Raw genomic sequence first — 16,838 nt, 5'->3', positions numbered from 1 at the left:
ACGTTAGCCGGGGTAGCGGCATGCCTAGCACGACGCCGCCGTCACCCGTCTCGTGAGTCGCAGCCGCCGCACCATGCTGCAGCCTTGGAAGGTCGGCCAGATCGGTTAGGCGGTGCACCGCATTGCAGCTGGAGTTGGAGGAGACGAACGAAAGCGACATGGACTCGGACGGTGGCACCGAGCCCTCGTCCGAGTCGCAGGTGAGCAGCGCCCTAGGAGCTTCCTTGGACGCCTCGTCGCTCTCGATCGAAGTCGACGTCCTCACTGCCTTGGACGAAACCGGGATCTTGCCGACTGGCGGGGCTGCAGTGGATGTTACGCGGCCCGATGTCTCGGCTACGTCTCCGCTGGAAACGGCTCTACTGGAGTCCGTTTCTGAGGCTCCTTTTGACGAACTCTCGATGGCTGCTTCATCGAGCTTCTCATCATTCATGGTCGACTGGGTCGAGCTTTGCGGAGCGCTGCTTGGAGGCGACTTGTCTAGCCCTTTCTCGGGGCCCTGAACGCCAGCTGAGATAAAAAAAAAGAACACGAACTTACAAATAACATTTTCAACCCCTTAAATTAAGAGACACAAACGCGAATACTTTGTCATAGGCAAACAATTAAACGGTCGACAAATTAAAGGGGCAAAGTGTTTTTCCATCATGCAGTCGCAGTTACTATGCGATTTCTTGACCGCACATGCATCGGTGGCCTGGTCCACGCTGACTTGAGACTCGAGCACCTATTGTGCATTCCGATATATATATATATATATATATATATATATATACACAGTTGACTTCAACTTACTTGTCGCGTCATCTTTGAACATGCTGGTTATCTCGCTCTCCATGCTGGCGAGAACTTCCGCAAATGGTCTCTCGGCAAAGTGCACTGGAGGCTGAAGCTGCTTCGCCATGTACTCCTGGTACGTCTTTTGCGCTGAAAGCGATGGTGTAGTCTCTGACGGAGTGGACGACACCGAGGGCTTCTTTCGGAGCACGCTTTGGATACCACCGCCATCCGAGAACGTCATCGAAATGTCCCTCGCTCCGCTGGTATTTCCGATCAGTTCGGTCAGCCCTAAAGATGTCCCACTCTTGGGCGGTCTTTGTGCAGCGTAAGCGGCCCCTATAGGGACCCAGCCGCGATAGTCTTGAGGCACGCTGACTGGTATCGGCTTTGGTGTTCTCCCGCCTATCCTGTCAGTACCGTACTTTGCATCGTCAGCGCTGCTCTCTATGACTGTAGTCTGCAGCGACGACTGCTGCGCAGGCGTTATCTCTTCTTGTGACTTCATTTTACTGATCGTGCTTTCTGTGGTCTGGTTCAGAGAAGGCCGGTCAGCCTCTAAGGGTGTATTTTGCTTCATGGTACCAATATTTTTACCAGACACTGCCTCTATCAGCTCTGGTGCCTCCGGCTGTGCTGTCTTGCGCACAAATTCCTCTATGCTAAGCAGTTTGTACTGAGTGGTCGGTTCCAGCGAAAGTTTCGCCGTGCTGACGTCAGGCTGAACTGGCAAACCCGATTTCTGAGTTACTGACTGCTGATTAACTTTGCCGATGATGACTTCGGTGGGTTCTGTGGCCCTGCAGCCCTTTTTCATCGCATCGTAGGCGCCGCGAGAACGTTTCGCCCTGTCCCGCTTGCGCTTGAGCGGCCGCTGGGGAGCGCTGTTCGCGCTGTCTTCGGCTGACGAAGTACGCTCTAAATATTCGTGTTTTCTTATCAGCCTAGAAAGTAGGCGAGCCAATTCGCCGACTTCTTCGATATTGAGGTGGTCACTTTGCTTCTGCTGCAATTTTCCTGCGCCAGCGTCGACAAGCTCGTCTTTCAGCCTTTCTTTTTGACTAGGTGTCTTAGAGTCAGCGATTTCCGGTGATCGCATACAAGCATTCGTACCCTTGGGAACAGGCAGCAGTTGTTTTGCAGCATCCAACTCGGTCAGCACGCTAGCAGTGTTCGGTTCCGGCCACTGCATTTGCTCTTCATTTTCCCTTTTCTCGAAATTCGTGCCGGCCGCGACAACTGTGACTGGTACCCGACTTTGCCGAGTCACGTTGCTCTCGGCCTTATCGGCTTGTGCAGCGGGTGGAAGCAACACCGTTTTCGTCTTGTTTGGCTCTGCTCTGCCCTCACCTCCGGAACTTCTCAAAACAGGTGGCGAGGATGCGCGTCTCCTCTTCGCGTTGTGCCTGCCCGCGTTCAACGAGCTTCTGTGCGGCATTGTGCTGAAGTGGTCTTTCTTATCGGCCAACTGCAATGGAGGCTGGCTTTTTTCAGTGCGACGTTCCCGGCCCAACTGCGAGGTATTGTCAGTGGCCGCAACCTTTTCTATCGCCTTCTCCGGTCCTTCATCCCGGTGCTCGGTGTCCGCAATCTGCTTTTTTGCTGGTTTGGTTGACACGGTGAACCCGTGAACAGGAACACTGGTGCCGAATGTCACTCCTGGGTGAATGAATGACTCATTAAAGCTTCATACGTAAAGAAAGTGCTACAGCTGAATAGATGTGCGTATGCCTGTGTGCGATAACTATATTGCGACTTGTCTTAGGTATCTTTACAAAATGCGGTATGCATTTAGGCGGGGAACAATTTTGCGTGCATTTTAGGACTTCTTTCACGCTCGGAAAAACACTCTTATGTAGCACGTATTGAGTAATAGAAAGCTGTATCGGGAGTTTTCCATGTCGCTCTACAATGTTCTCATTGACACCTTTCATCTAATTATAATATTCGAGAAGTAATAATTAGATAGATAGATAGATAGATAGATAGATAGATAGATAGATAGATAGATAGATAGATAGATAGATAGATAGATAGATAGATAGATAGATAGATAGATAGATAGATAGATAGATTCAAAAATGCCTGAAGTAGGCGCAGAGTGCTAATAGCATAAGATGTCTTGTCTTTGCGCCCGGTTCCTCCGCTCCTTTAGCCCCTGCGCAACAAAGGGCTGTGGGACGATGCCCTCCGCGACGGACCTCCCGAGGGCCTCCGAGCTGTGATACAACGGGCTCGAAACATCGCCGGAATCATCTTAGAGACCCTGGACTGAGGGTTCCTCCCACACTGCTCTCGCCATTCAAATATTATTAATAAAGATGTTTTACTCTCTCTCTCCGCCTCCAGCTGACATGCGGCCGTGCGCGCTAGCCCTTCGCCATTCTGTTAGGTTCGCTTTCATGTCGGTCTTAGCAAATCCACCAAAGCCAACCTCTTCAAATCCACAAAAACCGCGCTTGCAGTCATGACAAATATCTCACCAGTAGTCGGCGGTTCGGCGTCCCGCAGCGCCTTGGCGACCGTCTCCACCTTCTGTGGACCAGCTTCTGCTGGAGTGCCTTGAGAGGCGTCGCACTGAATGGCACCAGCCGCGACAGGTATTGGTTCGGCGGACACCGAACGCGTCACCGGCGTCAATCCGCAGAGGTCGTCGCTGAACCGAGCCCTGAGACTGAGGCGGCGCTTGAGGTCCTTCATGAATGAGTCGTCCGTGGACTCCGACGGAGGAAGCTCTCGCCTCCGCAGCGAGACTATGGGTGGAGGGCTTGGGGCAGTTCCGAGGGATCTGCGAAGCCACAGCACAGCAGGATACGTCGGAGAGCCTTCGATCCTTCCTTGTGCTGTCATCATCATCATCATCATCATCATCATCATCATCATCATCATCCTGGTTACGCCCACTGCAGGGCTAAGGCCTCTCCCACACTTCTCCAACTACCATGGTCATGTACTAATTCTGGCCATGTTGTCCCTGCAAACTTCTTAATCTCATCCGCCCACCTAACTTTCTGCCGCCCTCTGCTACGCTTCCCTTCCCTTGGAATCCATACTGTAATTCTTAGTGACCGTCGATTATCTTCCCTCCTCATTACGTGTCCTGCTAATGCCCATTTCTTTTTCTTGATTTCAACTAAGATATCATTAACTCGCGTTTGTTCCCTCGCCCAATCTGCTTTTTTCTTATCCCTTGACGTTACACCTATCATTAAGTAGAACCCTTTTCGTAAGACTCCAGGTTTCTGCCCCGTACGTGAGTACTGGTAAGACACAGCTGTTATAAACTTTTCTTTTGAGGGATAATGGCAGCCTGCTGTTCATGATCTGAGATTGCCTGCCAAACGCAGCCCAGCCCATTGTTATTCTTCTGATTATTCCAGTCTCATGATCCGGATCCGCAGTCACTGCCTGTCCTAAGTAGATGTATTCCCTTACCACTACCAGTGCCTCACTACCTATCGTAAACTGCTGTTCTCTTCCGAGACTGTTAAACATTACTTTAGTTTTCTGCAGATTAATTTTTAGACCCACCCTTCGGCTTTGCCTCTCCAAGTCAGTGAGCATGCATTGCAGTTGGTCCCCTGAGTTACTAAGCAAGGCAATATCATCAGCGATATGTGCTGTCAAAGTATGCATATTTCATCCGAAAGTTTGTCTACGCGCTGGAGTATGCGCACTGTCGGTTGGGAAACCTGATGCACAGCTAATGGTATTAACAAAGCAAAGTAACTTCTGTGCTTCGCTATCCTCCAGTGCATATATGACTAAGCTGAACTTTAATGAAAGTATGGGGCTTCCAGTTCAAAAAAGACACTGGATACGCAGTCTTCATGCATCTCTACATCACAGTTAACATCATGATCCCTTGCGTGGCAGTGTGAAGAAGCTATAGAGCTTCCTTTTTTGTGTTCGTGTGTGTACCTCAGAATCGAGTAGGTTTAGCGTACCTACCTCCGTTCGTGCGTTTCAATGGTCACCACGACCTGCTGCTTGTCGAGGATCCTCTGCATCTGCTCGTCCTTCGGTCGAAGCATGTGCATTGGCGATGAGCTGCTGCAGTCGGGTTCATCGTAGCCGAGCTCGACACCTAAAGATTAATTCTGGTGTATTAATGCATTGCTCGCAGGCACACACTGACCAATAGATTCCGGATCATTGTAGCATTTTTCGGGATAAAGGTGCTGCGCTGCAGAAGCATAAAGATCGATTTACACTTAGAAATTGCTGTCGGATTTCTGAGATAATCGAGAATTTTTCTGTTATGTTGTTCTTTTTTTATAACAACTCCTTCAATACTTTTTCGTAAGTGGCTGCCCACACACATACGAGGGTAGGTTAAATTAGGTTAGTGTTAGGTTAGACACACACACACACATACACAAATACAGTGTGTTTTTCTTTAGCTGCACCAAATTTGTAAAATTGCAAAATATAAATGAGGGTAATGTTATGTTTACCGTGCGAGTGTCCAAATTGGTACAAATCTCTGAGCTCGCCGCTGGTCCGGCCCGCGAACACCTTGCGTTATCTCCTTGCAGTCTAGATGTTCTACATAGCGGATCGTGTCAACGCGTGGACCGGGCAACAATCACTGCAGGGCGTAGCGAGATGCCGCTACCAGCACTGTTACCTTAGTGTTATTGTATTTGGCTAGCCATATACCGGTTCACCATGCTGCCCTACCTGCTGGCGCTCCGATATTCCGTAAACGTGAACGGTACATGGCAAACCAGGTGTGCGTATGATTGCCGAATTACGTCTCCTTGAGCTGCGAGTTGTCGATTAATTCGGCCTCTCTCTGCGATTTCCTAGACACCTGGTTAACTCAGATGGTATAGCAACCACACCGAAAGGCGCTAACGCTGTGCCCGGACAAAGGTGAATTTTAGAGCGCTACTGCGCCCGTTCCCTGCGTTGAGCGTCAGCGGCGTGACCGAGCGAACGAGCAGAGCAAACGATGAAAGAACGAACGCGGAACCGCAGCGGGGGATGAAAGGCGAAGAGAGCGCGAGGAGGAAAGCGGAGGAGGAGGCTACAGTGAGAGCATGAGGCGAAAAGTGGAGGAGGAGGGTATGGCGAAAGCGTGAGAACAGCAGTAGTGCCGTTCCGCGGCGACGATGGCTACGAGATAGCGCCAGAGCAGCATGCGTCGTCTGTTCACCGATGGCATGGCACGAGCTCGTCCAAAGGTACTATATATGAAAGCAAGGCGCCGCATTAACGGAGGTATTTTTGCGGCGGCTGCTGTGAATCGCGCCCACGCTTACCCCACGGGCTGTCTCCCGATTAGCTAGGTAGTCACGCCACACTTCGCACCGTTTTCAACGTGCCGCACGAGGCAGATTGTCTGCGCCAGCCAGTATATCGCGAAATGGAAACACGTATAGGTCGGCGCTCACATTTCGCATTAGGGAGTATCGTAAACGTCGGTGAATTGTTTTTCAGCTTTAGTTCTTTCTGGGGAGAACCCGTATAGGTTTCCTTATTAGGTTCGTGATAATCTCTGTTGGATCAGAATTTTTTTTCATACCGTAATAGTATACGAAAAGGTAAACATTTCAGCGTCCCAGAACGCCATATATGTGCGAAACGCCGCGTAAAAGCAAAGGCCTACCTGGCTTTAGCTCCGCCAGGATGGGCAGGTGTCGTCCCTTGCATGTCCGATACAGCGGCGTTGCACGTGAATCTCTTTCCGGCTTGTCTGCGACGGAGCTGCTGCTGGAGTGCAGCTGTTCGTCACCCTCGGAGGAGGAACTCTCCACCTCTTGTACCGTCGGCAAACCCGCCACCTGCAACCACCCAGCAAACGAGTGCGCACAGGTGCTACGTTCTACGAAGTCTGGCCACCCAGAATATGTGACAAAGTAACGTAAAAAAAAGTCGCAGTTTCGCCCGAAAGGCGAAGCATCGATTGCGATAGCAAATTAGTGGACAGCTATACGAAGTAAGGGTAGTAGATATATCGGCCGTGTAAACTTGTAAACGTGGGATACTAACTAAATTAAGAATCATGGTATCGAGCGCGCACTAGCAAACATGAACACATCTCACTCGATCACCGCGGAAACTCGCTGCCAAAACGGAGTGAGGAAGCGCGGCAGCAGCAGCGAGCGAATTGACCTTCGTGCTACGTTCTGCATAAGCGCGTAGGCAGCGCTTGTCCTTGTCCGTCTTTCTTGTGTCCGTGGTTTTATTCGCGCTAAGCTACTACTTCGAATAAGTCGGGAAAAAACGGCCTCTTTGGACAGTCGATGGATATGGCTCACTCAATAGCTACAATTCGCAGATTGAAATGTGCCGTAAAATATTTCATTAAGAAGTAAATTAGTGTAATTATGGTTATTATTCAATTACGAATTTCCATTTCTCATATAAGTAATGATCGCCTTCATCGAGTAAGTTAGCTCAACGTTTAGAAATGTGTTGTCTACCACAGGCAAGTCTTTATTATTATTATTATTATTATTATTATTATTATTATTATTATTATTATTATTATTATTATTATTATTATTATTATTATTATTATTATTATTATTATTATTTGGCGTAGCTAAGAAAAAGACACGCTCTATAACACGGTGACAGGCGATGGAGTTACGGCTTGCACAAGCTGTACCTATACCTGGCGCTGCCATGCAAGAAAAGCTCAGATCCAAACAAGCGCAACCGGTCGCCCTGGCGCGTGTGCGCGCGAAACGCACCTTGCGACCCTTGGCAGCCTGCTGACTGATGTAACAGGGCGGATGACGAGGTGGCACCAACGAGTGCTCCCGCAAGTACGAGCCACGCTGGACGACGCGTGCCTGTCGCCTCGATTCGTCGTGTTCCTCGCTGCCTTCATCGTCCCCCGCCGTGTACTCCCCCTCGCTGTCGACGTCGGGCCAGGGCCTGTCTTTGGTCAGAATGCAAGCCGTCGAAGACGTGGCCGAAGCGTCTGCGTCGCGCTTCCGTTTGCGCTTCGAGCAGCGGCTGCCGCTACTGGTGCTGGCGCTGCTGCTGGAACCGGCACGCTCGCGCACCATCCTGCAGGCGTCGCGAACTCGTGTGCGTTCGGTTTTGCACCTTCGGAGTAGCAGCAAGGTTTAGAGAGCGCAAGCACGTGTCCCGCCATCGTGGAATCACGTGCCTGTCAACCCTATTACTTCGCAGCATATAGACCACCCTTTGTATATAGATTTGGTTTACGCGTTGTCGAGACAACAGGCGTGTTATATACTTGAAGACATCGAATAACGTACCCTTCTACTGACTGCAAGAAAGACACGCTTATTTTTCTTGGCAACATTAAATATTAAACACTTCGCAGTTCACTCTCGCAGTTTTCGTATGCTCCCGCCGTTCGAGCGAGTTTAATCGCCGACTAGACAGCGTGTTCGCGTGATGTGCGCAAGCTAAATAAAGCAACGGCGCAGAGCTGCCTTGTGACGAAACATCACAGAAAGGGGTCCGGAAGCTCCGAGATATATCTTTGTTCATAACGTTGAGTACTATATTATACCATATATATGCAGGCAGATGAAGTTTGCGCATGTGGAACGTAAAACACAAAACCACTTCTTAGCCCGCAGAGTTGCCAAGCATAGCTTGACAACTCTGAGGTGTACGATTGGAGTGTAGCATGAAGCCCGGGTGCTATATGTGAACTAAAGACCTTGAACAAGATCCAGGTTTGCCAGACTTCGGTCTTTTACGATGGCCCACAATAACTGCGAAACGCGAAACTCGTGGCAACGTAAAAGAGCTTGTTTATATATAGCTACACCATGCATCGAACCTCTCGCTCAAGGGCACACGCACACCGTGGTTGTGCTGTGCAGCGGAATTACAGACATGATTGCGGGTTTCATTTCTTCTAACGTAAACTGCAAATGCAAGCTACCTAAACTACTCATCAGCGAGCACGCGAGCAAGCATCAGTACCTCCCACAAACTGATTGTTTGGAGGATCTGAGTAGTGAACTCTGTGTGGAAGTCTGAAACATGCTGAATTTCATGCTTACTTTTGATACGCGTAGCCAGCAACAAGGAGCAGCAATGCCAAGGCCAGCATCATGCTAAGGGCGATGGTGAAGATGTCACCTCCTTGATTTGAAGCTGTAACGATATGTGCCCAGTTGCAGTGCAATACTCAAAACACCTCAAAGTGTAATTCAACGGCAGAAACGGCGCCAGCAAGCATACGCTCGTAAGTAAATCTTTAAATGACGCGTAATGGCCCCAAAAGGAAACGCGATCACTTTCCTCGCGCATGCCGTGCCGGACTGTGGCTTGCGGGCCGTTGACTATATATGGTGGATAATACTATTCAGATTACGTCATACTGGACTCAGAACTTTCGAGTAAATTTGTAACCACGGTACGCCATAAAACATCCACCGGAAAATTTTGCGAAACCAATTAAAATCGATAAACGACTTGTCACATGCAATACCATGCAATTACTTTACAACGCCTCCTTTATCCTATTAAGGCTATTCATTTTTGGAAGCTTCAATACCGATGATGACCCGGTGGTACGCAGAAGGATGCGTCGACCACCCTGCCTAATTAGCTCGTGCCGCGAACACCACGGAAGGACACTCACGCAACAGGCAGTGCCTCGCTGCCGTCAACTGGAATGGGTGCGAGCAGTTGCAGAAGGAGTTGATGCACTGCACGTTAGGGTTGTCGAAGCTGCACTCCTGGTTGCTGACGCACGCTTCGTTGAGGTTTTTGGCTGCAACGTTCAAGCGCGCGCATAAAGGCCATAGAATTAGAACATAGAAACGTGACTAGTACTGTAAGCGAAAGAATGACATTTGTCTTCGGTACCGCGAAGGCGCAGATTAAGTCATTCAGAACGAACGAATTAACTGCATTTGAGACGAAAATCTCGTAACCTATAACTTTCCGCATAAGTAATGTCACTCAATGCAATCAATGCAGTTAGACGCTGCCTCATGCTGGCACCCCAATTTTCTAAATAGCGGCACGTCGTGATTTGGGGGGTTTGTAAAATCGAAGTCGCGCTCCTTATTTTTTTGCTCTTCTGGAAAAGGATCGTCATAAGAACCGCATAAGCGGGCTAAAAATCACCGCTAACACGCTTTCGAGTCGATATGCGAGTATACGGCATGAAATGTTTTAGTATATAGACCGGCATGTATAGACCCAAGACCCGTATTCTCACCTCGGACACACTTCTGGACGCCACCCTCATTGATGTAGACGGGTGCCGATGAAGCGCAGGTGCACTTTGGCGGGCGGTTCTCGTTGCTGCGAACGCGCAGACACGTTTTCTCAGCCAGAAACAGGACTTCGCCGTATGTAATATATAATGCACTCTCCTCGGGTAGCTCTTTCTTAACTTGAAAATTAGCACGCAGAACAATAATCATACATATTATAGATATAGAGCTCTGTAAAGTAAATTGAGCAGAAAAAACATGCCATCGTCACCATGGATAAGTGAAGCGACCGGCCAGAATGAATAACATTGGCGCATTCACGAACCGCAGCGGGGTGTTGGGCTGCTAAGCACGAGGTCGCGTGATCTAATCCCGGCCACGGCGGCTGCATTTTGATGGAGCGCGAAATGTGAGAAAACCCGGGTGCTTAGATTTAAGTGCACAATTTAGGTGCACAAAAAGGACCACAGGTGGTCCAAATTTCCGGAGTCCGCCACAACAGCGGGCCTTATAATCAGATCGTGGTTTTGCCATGTAAAACACCATAATTTAGTTTTTTTAAACCGCAGTGGCTTTGTCGTTCTTGTATGGCTACAATAATAACACTTCCGGGGTCCAATAAGAGGTAGTATGACGGCTGCAATATTGGCGTGTGCCCACTAGGAATAAAAACACATCAGCAGTGATCCAGAAGTCATAGACCCCGTTATGAAAAATCTTTGAAATTCCTAGCACCCTTAGCAATTGTGCTTAAATAAAAGCCTGCGTCCTTGTTGAAGCCACTCAGAGGCAACAAAGGCGGTTGCCTCATTCGTCGAGATATAGCAACAGAGGGCCACTGGCGTAGTCAGGAATTCCTTTCGGCTAGGGGGAAGGTGGGAGGGCACGTGCTCGGTATGCATGCCTCCGCCCACGTGGTGTTACGCCCGTGAAAGGGGTGCACTGAACGCACCTGATGCAGGCGAGACCGAGAAGTGCGTTGCACTGTCTTTCGTGCGAGCAATCCTGCCCGAAGCCGAGGGGCAGTGCCGTCCCTGGTGTCCCGTTGGAGACGTTGGTGGTGCTCAATGGTGTAGCAACCAATGTCGCCGCAGTAAGGCCTATTCGGTGAACGACAACAAAACAAAAGAGGCATCAACAAATATGTTTCAATTAATTATATTGCAGTGACTTTATATCATATGGATACTCGTATCTCTGGGTCACTGTTCCCGTAGATGCGCGATCGATTCTTGACAACAGCCACATCATTAAAGAGGGCGGAAAGGGAAGAAAGTTAATAAAGGCCAACGCTAGGGTGCTTAACTTGCGGTGTACCTTGTGACGTCACGGGGTCAACGCTAATCCGTAGTCCTCCAAGCACCTCTCATAGCCACCGAAAAGAATCTATAGAACAATAAGTTCTTCCAAGAATGCCCCATGGCTCACTTGAAAAAGATCCCTGTATCCCATGGTGATTCCACCATGGTGATTACAGCATTGCAGCTGTACATTAACTGTCAGCATGGATATCTACAATGAACAAATGCAGCACAGTAACGGCACGCAGCATCTGCACGCAAGGTCCTTTGCTGCCAGAGGCGCTTTTTGTGAGAATAACCTGTGATAGTTTGCTTTAAAAATCCTGGCAGCCAGCGGAAAGCAGACCGCTGGTAAACTGGCCACCGAAGTATCGCAACGTCCTGACATGTTTTCCCATACCTTCTGCCGGTTAGGCTATCGGCCATGTATTCAAGCTCCTAGCACTTAAGCGATGTTATATTGGGCCGATGTGTGCTATATATAAGAAACTGGCCTGCTAACGCCAATGTTTAGTGTTTGTTGGATGAGGTAGAGCCAACCTGCACCACTCGATTGTAGCCAGAGGAGGTGTAATCATCTACAGGGAAACAGCGCGAAAAGACGGAAGGACGAGAAGAGTAACACGCACCAGCGCTGACTGACGGCTGAATTCTTTATCAAGAAAGGAATACGCTTATAAACCTAAAGACAACAAAAGTACATCACAGCGCATGACGACAAGGATGAGGCACCGATTGAGTTTCCCCAGAATTACTTCAGAATCATCTTTGGTTTGGCTTGAAGATTATCCTTTAACAGCATGCACTGTAGTATTTGCTACACCATCACAGGAAGTCTCTGACCAGCGCACGATGGCGTGCACCAACCCCGCATTTTCTTTATATCGTCTACGCTGCAAGTTATCTGGCCAGTTCCCTTGTCAAGCTCAGGGAGCATGATCAGGGCACACACGTGTGGATTCGGGTCGTTTTCATGGGTACCTAAACGTAGCTTGTTTCCAAGTAGAGGCGCACTGGAGTGATAACTATATACGAGTCCTGCTCTGGCGCCCGAGTAGTGAGCAGACGACGCTCCGACTATACAGGCTTAGGAAGATGCACACGTTCGAACAATCGCGCCACTGAATGGCTGACGCCAGTTTATATCCATTCATCCTATAGCGTTCCATTGGCGCTTCAGTGGACGGAGTGCAGCAGTCTAATAAACAGACAAAAGATTCCCAAAATTAAGCGTTGATCATACCTGGATCAGAGCTCTTGCTACTGCTGGGAACGTCAGTGTGATCGTGCTTGTCGTGGACGATCCTGAAGTGATCTCTGGCACTGGTAAAAAGAAAGTTTAGGAATTTTATTTTAGACTGGCTGCCTAAAAATGCGCGTGCACGCACAACGCGAGACATGCACGTGCGCGTTCAGCAGAGAACCTTGAAGTACTCGATGGCTAAAGGTAGGGTCTGTAACATTCGGAGCCAGGGCCGCAGGGATTGTATTGGACTGGCAGGCGGGTTGTAGTATCACTAAATTACTAACTTATTTTCGCCATTTTGTCGCCTGCTCTGTCTTGGATATTATGCATATCACCAAAAGTAATTTGCAATTTAGCCTGTAGTACCATTATTTTCTCTTTAGTTAAAACTATTATGCTAATTTCGTCCACGCTTCATACGGTGCCGATAAACACGCCCCTCGAAGCACAGGCATGCGCTTTCACTTTCTACGGTGATATCACGAGCATAGCAGGTCTATGGTTCATCATGGCGCTCTAGAAGACGCCCGAATCGCGTTCATCGCCTTTTGAAAAGCATCCATGGTTTTCAATAGGCGATTCAGTCTACCTACTAGATGACTTCACTGCACGAGACGCGTTTGAGAAGTACATAACTAGGGATACAGGACAAGTGAGACTCACTCCATGGCTTCCATTTGGCCGACCACTAGCTGCAAGAATGCGCAGAAGACCGCACCAGTCGAGAAAAGAAGCGACCGTCCGGGCGTCATGCTCGGTCCCGCGCTGACGCTGTCTGGAAGCTTTCTGGAAGCGCGACGCCCCGGACTCCAAGAGCTTATCTTGCGGGATGAACGCGGAACCGTGACCGCAGATGTCGGCCGAACGAGGCGATCTGCCACGCGGCGCGCTCTGCGCGTGCACTTATGGCTTTCTTTGTCTTCGCTTGGCATGGTATGGTACGGTATTCCTTATGCGATGGCGCACACCCACTGTGGGGGATTGGCCAAGATTTGGATGAAATTAGGCAATCTTTATTAAATACTAAAATTGGTAAAGCTGACTGGAGGAAATGAACAAAAATAACATGGTTAAGAATTCAAGACAATCTCTTTGTAGCAATTATAAATTCCTCCACGGTTGAGCAAATATCCCCTGTGGCACTTTCCAAGAGAGGAGGCTCCTAGAGAAAGGATATTTATAATTGAAAAGCTTAAGCCAAGCTGTGTAAATCTTGATTCTAGAATATTTTATCTTAAACAAGTAAAACGGCGGCAGAATATGAAAAAATGATCTATTGTTTCAACTTCTCCACAGACTGCGCACAGAGGGGAGGACACTTCTCACTTCTCACTCAGGAGGAGGAGGAGGAATAAACTTTTATTCTAGAACCAGCACTTTATGATGGCCGGGCCTAAGCCTCCCACGAAGGGACGTCGAGGGCTTGCCTCGCCGCCGCCTCGCGGGCGTGCTGGGTCGCCCAGGTTTGGTCGTCGAGGGCGGAGCTCCGCAGAGCCTCATGCAACCTCGATCGACGAGAGAGTCGTGGTGTTAGTCTGGGTGTACTGCGCTGGGCACTCCCATAGCATATGCGGAAGCGTAGCCGGGTGAATTCCACAGCACCGGCAGTTGGGGGTAGTGTATACGTCCGGAAATATAAGGTGGAGGCGGGCGGGTGAAGGGTACGTGTTTGTTTGTAGTAGACGCAGGGTGGTAGCCTGCGCCCGGCTGAACTTTGGGTGAGGCGGGGGGAAGATTCGGCGACTGAGGTGAAATGCCTTAACGAGATCGTTATAAGTTGTCAGACTTTCCCTGGTGTCCAACTCATCTCCAGTGACTCCGGCGCGGTTGACTAGACCTCGCGCAATGGAGTGGGTGACCTCGTTGAGATTGGGGAGGTGTGGGTGGACAGGGCCCGCATGGGCCGGGATCCATGTTAGGGAGATTATGCTGTCTTTAGAGTGTGGTGCCTGGCAGAGGATGCGAAGAGCTTGGGGAGAAATACGGCCTTTGCTGAAGTTAGTAACGGCTGAGCGAGAGTCACACACTATAGTGTGACAGGTGGGATCTAAAGTGGCCAGGGCGATGGCCACTTCTTCAGCCGTCTCGGAAGTGGGGGTAGTGACGCTGCAGGCGTGGTGTAGGGCTCCATCGCGTGTGGCGACGGCCACAAATCGTGTGCCATGGGAGTATTGGGCTGCATCAACAAATGTGACGCCAGGTACGTGGGCAAGGGCTTTTATGATAGCTCCGGCCCGAGCTTGGCGCCGGGCCCTGTTGTATTCAGGGTGCATATTTCTAGGGATAGGGTCTATGTAGATCCAGCTACGTATGTCGGTCGGGATCGGTTGTTTGGGGCCCTGTTGCTGATGGTAGGTGAAGCCAAGCATGGACAGAATAAAGCGCCCCGTTTCAGTAAGGGTGAGCCGTTCAAGCTGGGAGCGTTGTTGGGCTTCAATGAGTTCGGTGAGGTTGTTGTGAACTCCCAGTTGGTTGAAGAGTTCAGTGCTGGTGCAATGCGGGAGCCCAAGTGCTTGCTTGTAGACCCCTCGTATGAGGGTGTCAAGCTTGTTTTGCTCAGCCCGGTACCAGTTGAGGTACGCAGCAACGTACGTAATGTGGCATATGACAAAGGATCGGACGAGTCGGAGAAGGCTTTCTTCTTTGAGTCCTCCTCGACGGTTAGATATACGTTTAAGAAGTCGTAGGGTGTTTTGCGATTGGGCACAGATCTTGTTGAGAGCCAAGGCGTTGGAGCCGTTGGTAGAGATGGTGAGACCGAGAACCCGGATACTAGGGACGTGTGGGATAGGACTGCCATCTTGAAGGCGTAGGGTGATGGCGTCACAGGGTCGGTGATCAGATTGGTGTTTGGGAGGGCGACCCCGCTGAATGGGCTTGTATAAGAGAAGCTCCGATTTAGCCGGCGAACAGCGCAGTCCGGTCCCTTGGAGATAGGCTTCAACCGTGTCAATCGCCGTTTGGAGGGCTGATTCCACTTGACCATCACTGCCTCGGTACGACCAGATGGTGATGTTGTCGGCGTAGATGGTATGGTTGATATTGTCGACTTGCTGTAGGTGCTTGGCAAGGCCAATCATGACTAAGTTAAAGAGCATGGGAGAAATAACTGAACCTTGCGGGGTGCCTTTGCTGCCAAGGGGAAGCTGGTCTGATCGTAAATCCCCGGCCGAGAGGGTAGCCGTGCGATTGGAGAGAAAGTCACGGATGTAATTGTAGGCTCGCTCTCCCAGGTGGAGGTTGGAGACCTGGTCAAGGATAGCTGCATGGGAAATGTTATCAGAATTCGTGTTTTTTTTTCTGATCTTTCTTCTTTCACTTTTGCCGTCTGTCAAGCAAGGCGCATGCTGATATCTTTACTGTACTTCTTAGTTTTCATTCGTTATGCGTTATTAAATATTCGTTATTATTAGTTTAACTATGTTTTATCCATCCGGTAAGGGGCTGCCACGTACCAGCGACATGCGAGTCGGAATAAATGTCGCAGAATGCGAAACTTATTTGGACTTTGGGGTCATTGGATGACAACAACATTCGTTTGACATGCTTCTTAGGCACGAACAAAGGAATTAGTAATTCGTGGTATCACATGATGCCCTTATAGCTCAGTTTATTGATTATTAATCGAATTTGGATGCGTATATTTAGGTACTCCCTTCTGCTGTGTACTGGAGCTTTTTGTGCTTATACATGTCTCATGCTTACGTGTTTTACGTTAGGACGTGCATACAGCTGCTATTGGGTTTGTCCGCCCACGCTTTACTTATTTTCTTTATTGTAAGGGTATACCATATGATTGATCACATCATAATCAGTGCGTCATATCATCACTATTACCGACACTTAAAATTTCACCTTCAGACGTAATTGGGCTATAGATTAGAGCCCCGGTGCAGAGCTATAAACACCTTCAGACCCCTGTGATTGTCAGGCTGCTTGTACTGCACCCGTCTTTTCATTTAGTATGCTGCGGCAGTACGCGAACTCATCGAATTGTGAGATAGGTAGAACTTATTTAGCAAGCAGTTGATATGTGTAGCTTTGAACGGCATTTGGCTCCTGGAGGTAATGCGCTCCTTTCGATATCCTGTTGCGCTTCTCTTGCGTACACGAATGAACTCACAAGTAAAAGTACGGATAAACTATTACCAACTGATTTATTTATTCATTTATTCACTCACTCACTCTACTCACTCACTCACTTTACTGATTTACTCTTTTGCTTACTTACTCTACTTACTTAATTACTTTACTTGCTTACTTAATTTACTTACTTACTTATAACGATTTTCTTGCTTGCTCGCTTTCTCGCTTGCTTTGCTTTGCTTGCTTGCTTGCTTGCTT

General features: G+C 49.1%; 1 protein-coding gene and 1 long non-coding RNA gene across 2 annotated transcripts in view; one reads left to right on the top strand and one right to left on the bottom strand.

Annotated features, from left to right (window-relative positions):
• LOC142579166 (uncharacterized) overlaps positions 1 to 16,838 on the top strand; it is a 131,250-nt gene that overhangs the window by 98,588 nt on the left and 15,824 nt on the right. The window lies entirely within an intron of this gene.
• On the bottom strand, positions 25 to 13,521 carry LOC142577641 (uncharacterized). Its single transcript, XM_075687118.1, has 13 exons — positions 13,158 to 13,521; positions 12,492 to 12,571; positions 10,900 to 11,047; positions 9,950 to 10,035; positions 9,365 to 9,496; positions 8,781 to 8,874; positions 7,482 to 7,803; positions 6,392 to 6,566; positions 4,729 to 4,864; positions 3,261 to 3,565; positions 796 to 2,436; positions 127 to 510; positions 25 to 83 (listed from the first exon to the last, which is right to left on the bottom strand). The coding sequence occupies exons 1-13, from the start codon at positions 13,424 to 13,426 to the stop codon at positions 25 to 27; spliced, it is 3,831 nt and encodes a 1,276-aa protein (XP_075543233.1). The 5' UTR covers positions 13,427 to 13,521.

This window comes from Dermacentor variabilis, chromosome 4 (genome assembly GCF_050947875.1).
Source record: "Dermacentor variabilis isolate Ectoservices chromosome 4, ASM5094787v1, whole genome shotgun sequence".
Classification (NCBI taxonomy): Eukaryota; Metazoa; Arthropoda; class Arachnida; order Ixodida; family Ixodidae; genus Dermacentor; species Dermacentor variabilis.
Note: the sequence above shows the minus strand (reverse complement) of the source record. Positions and strands in the feature narration are given on the sequence as shown.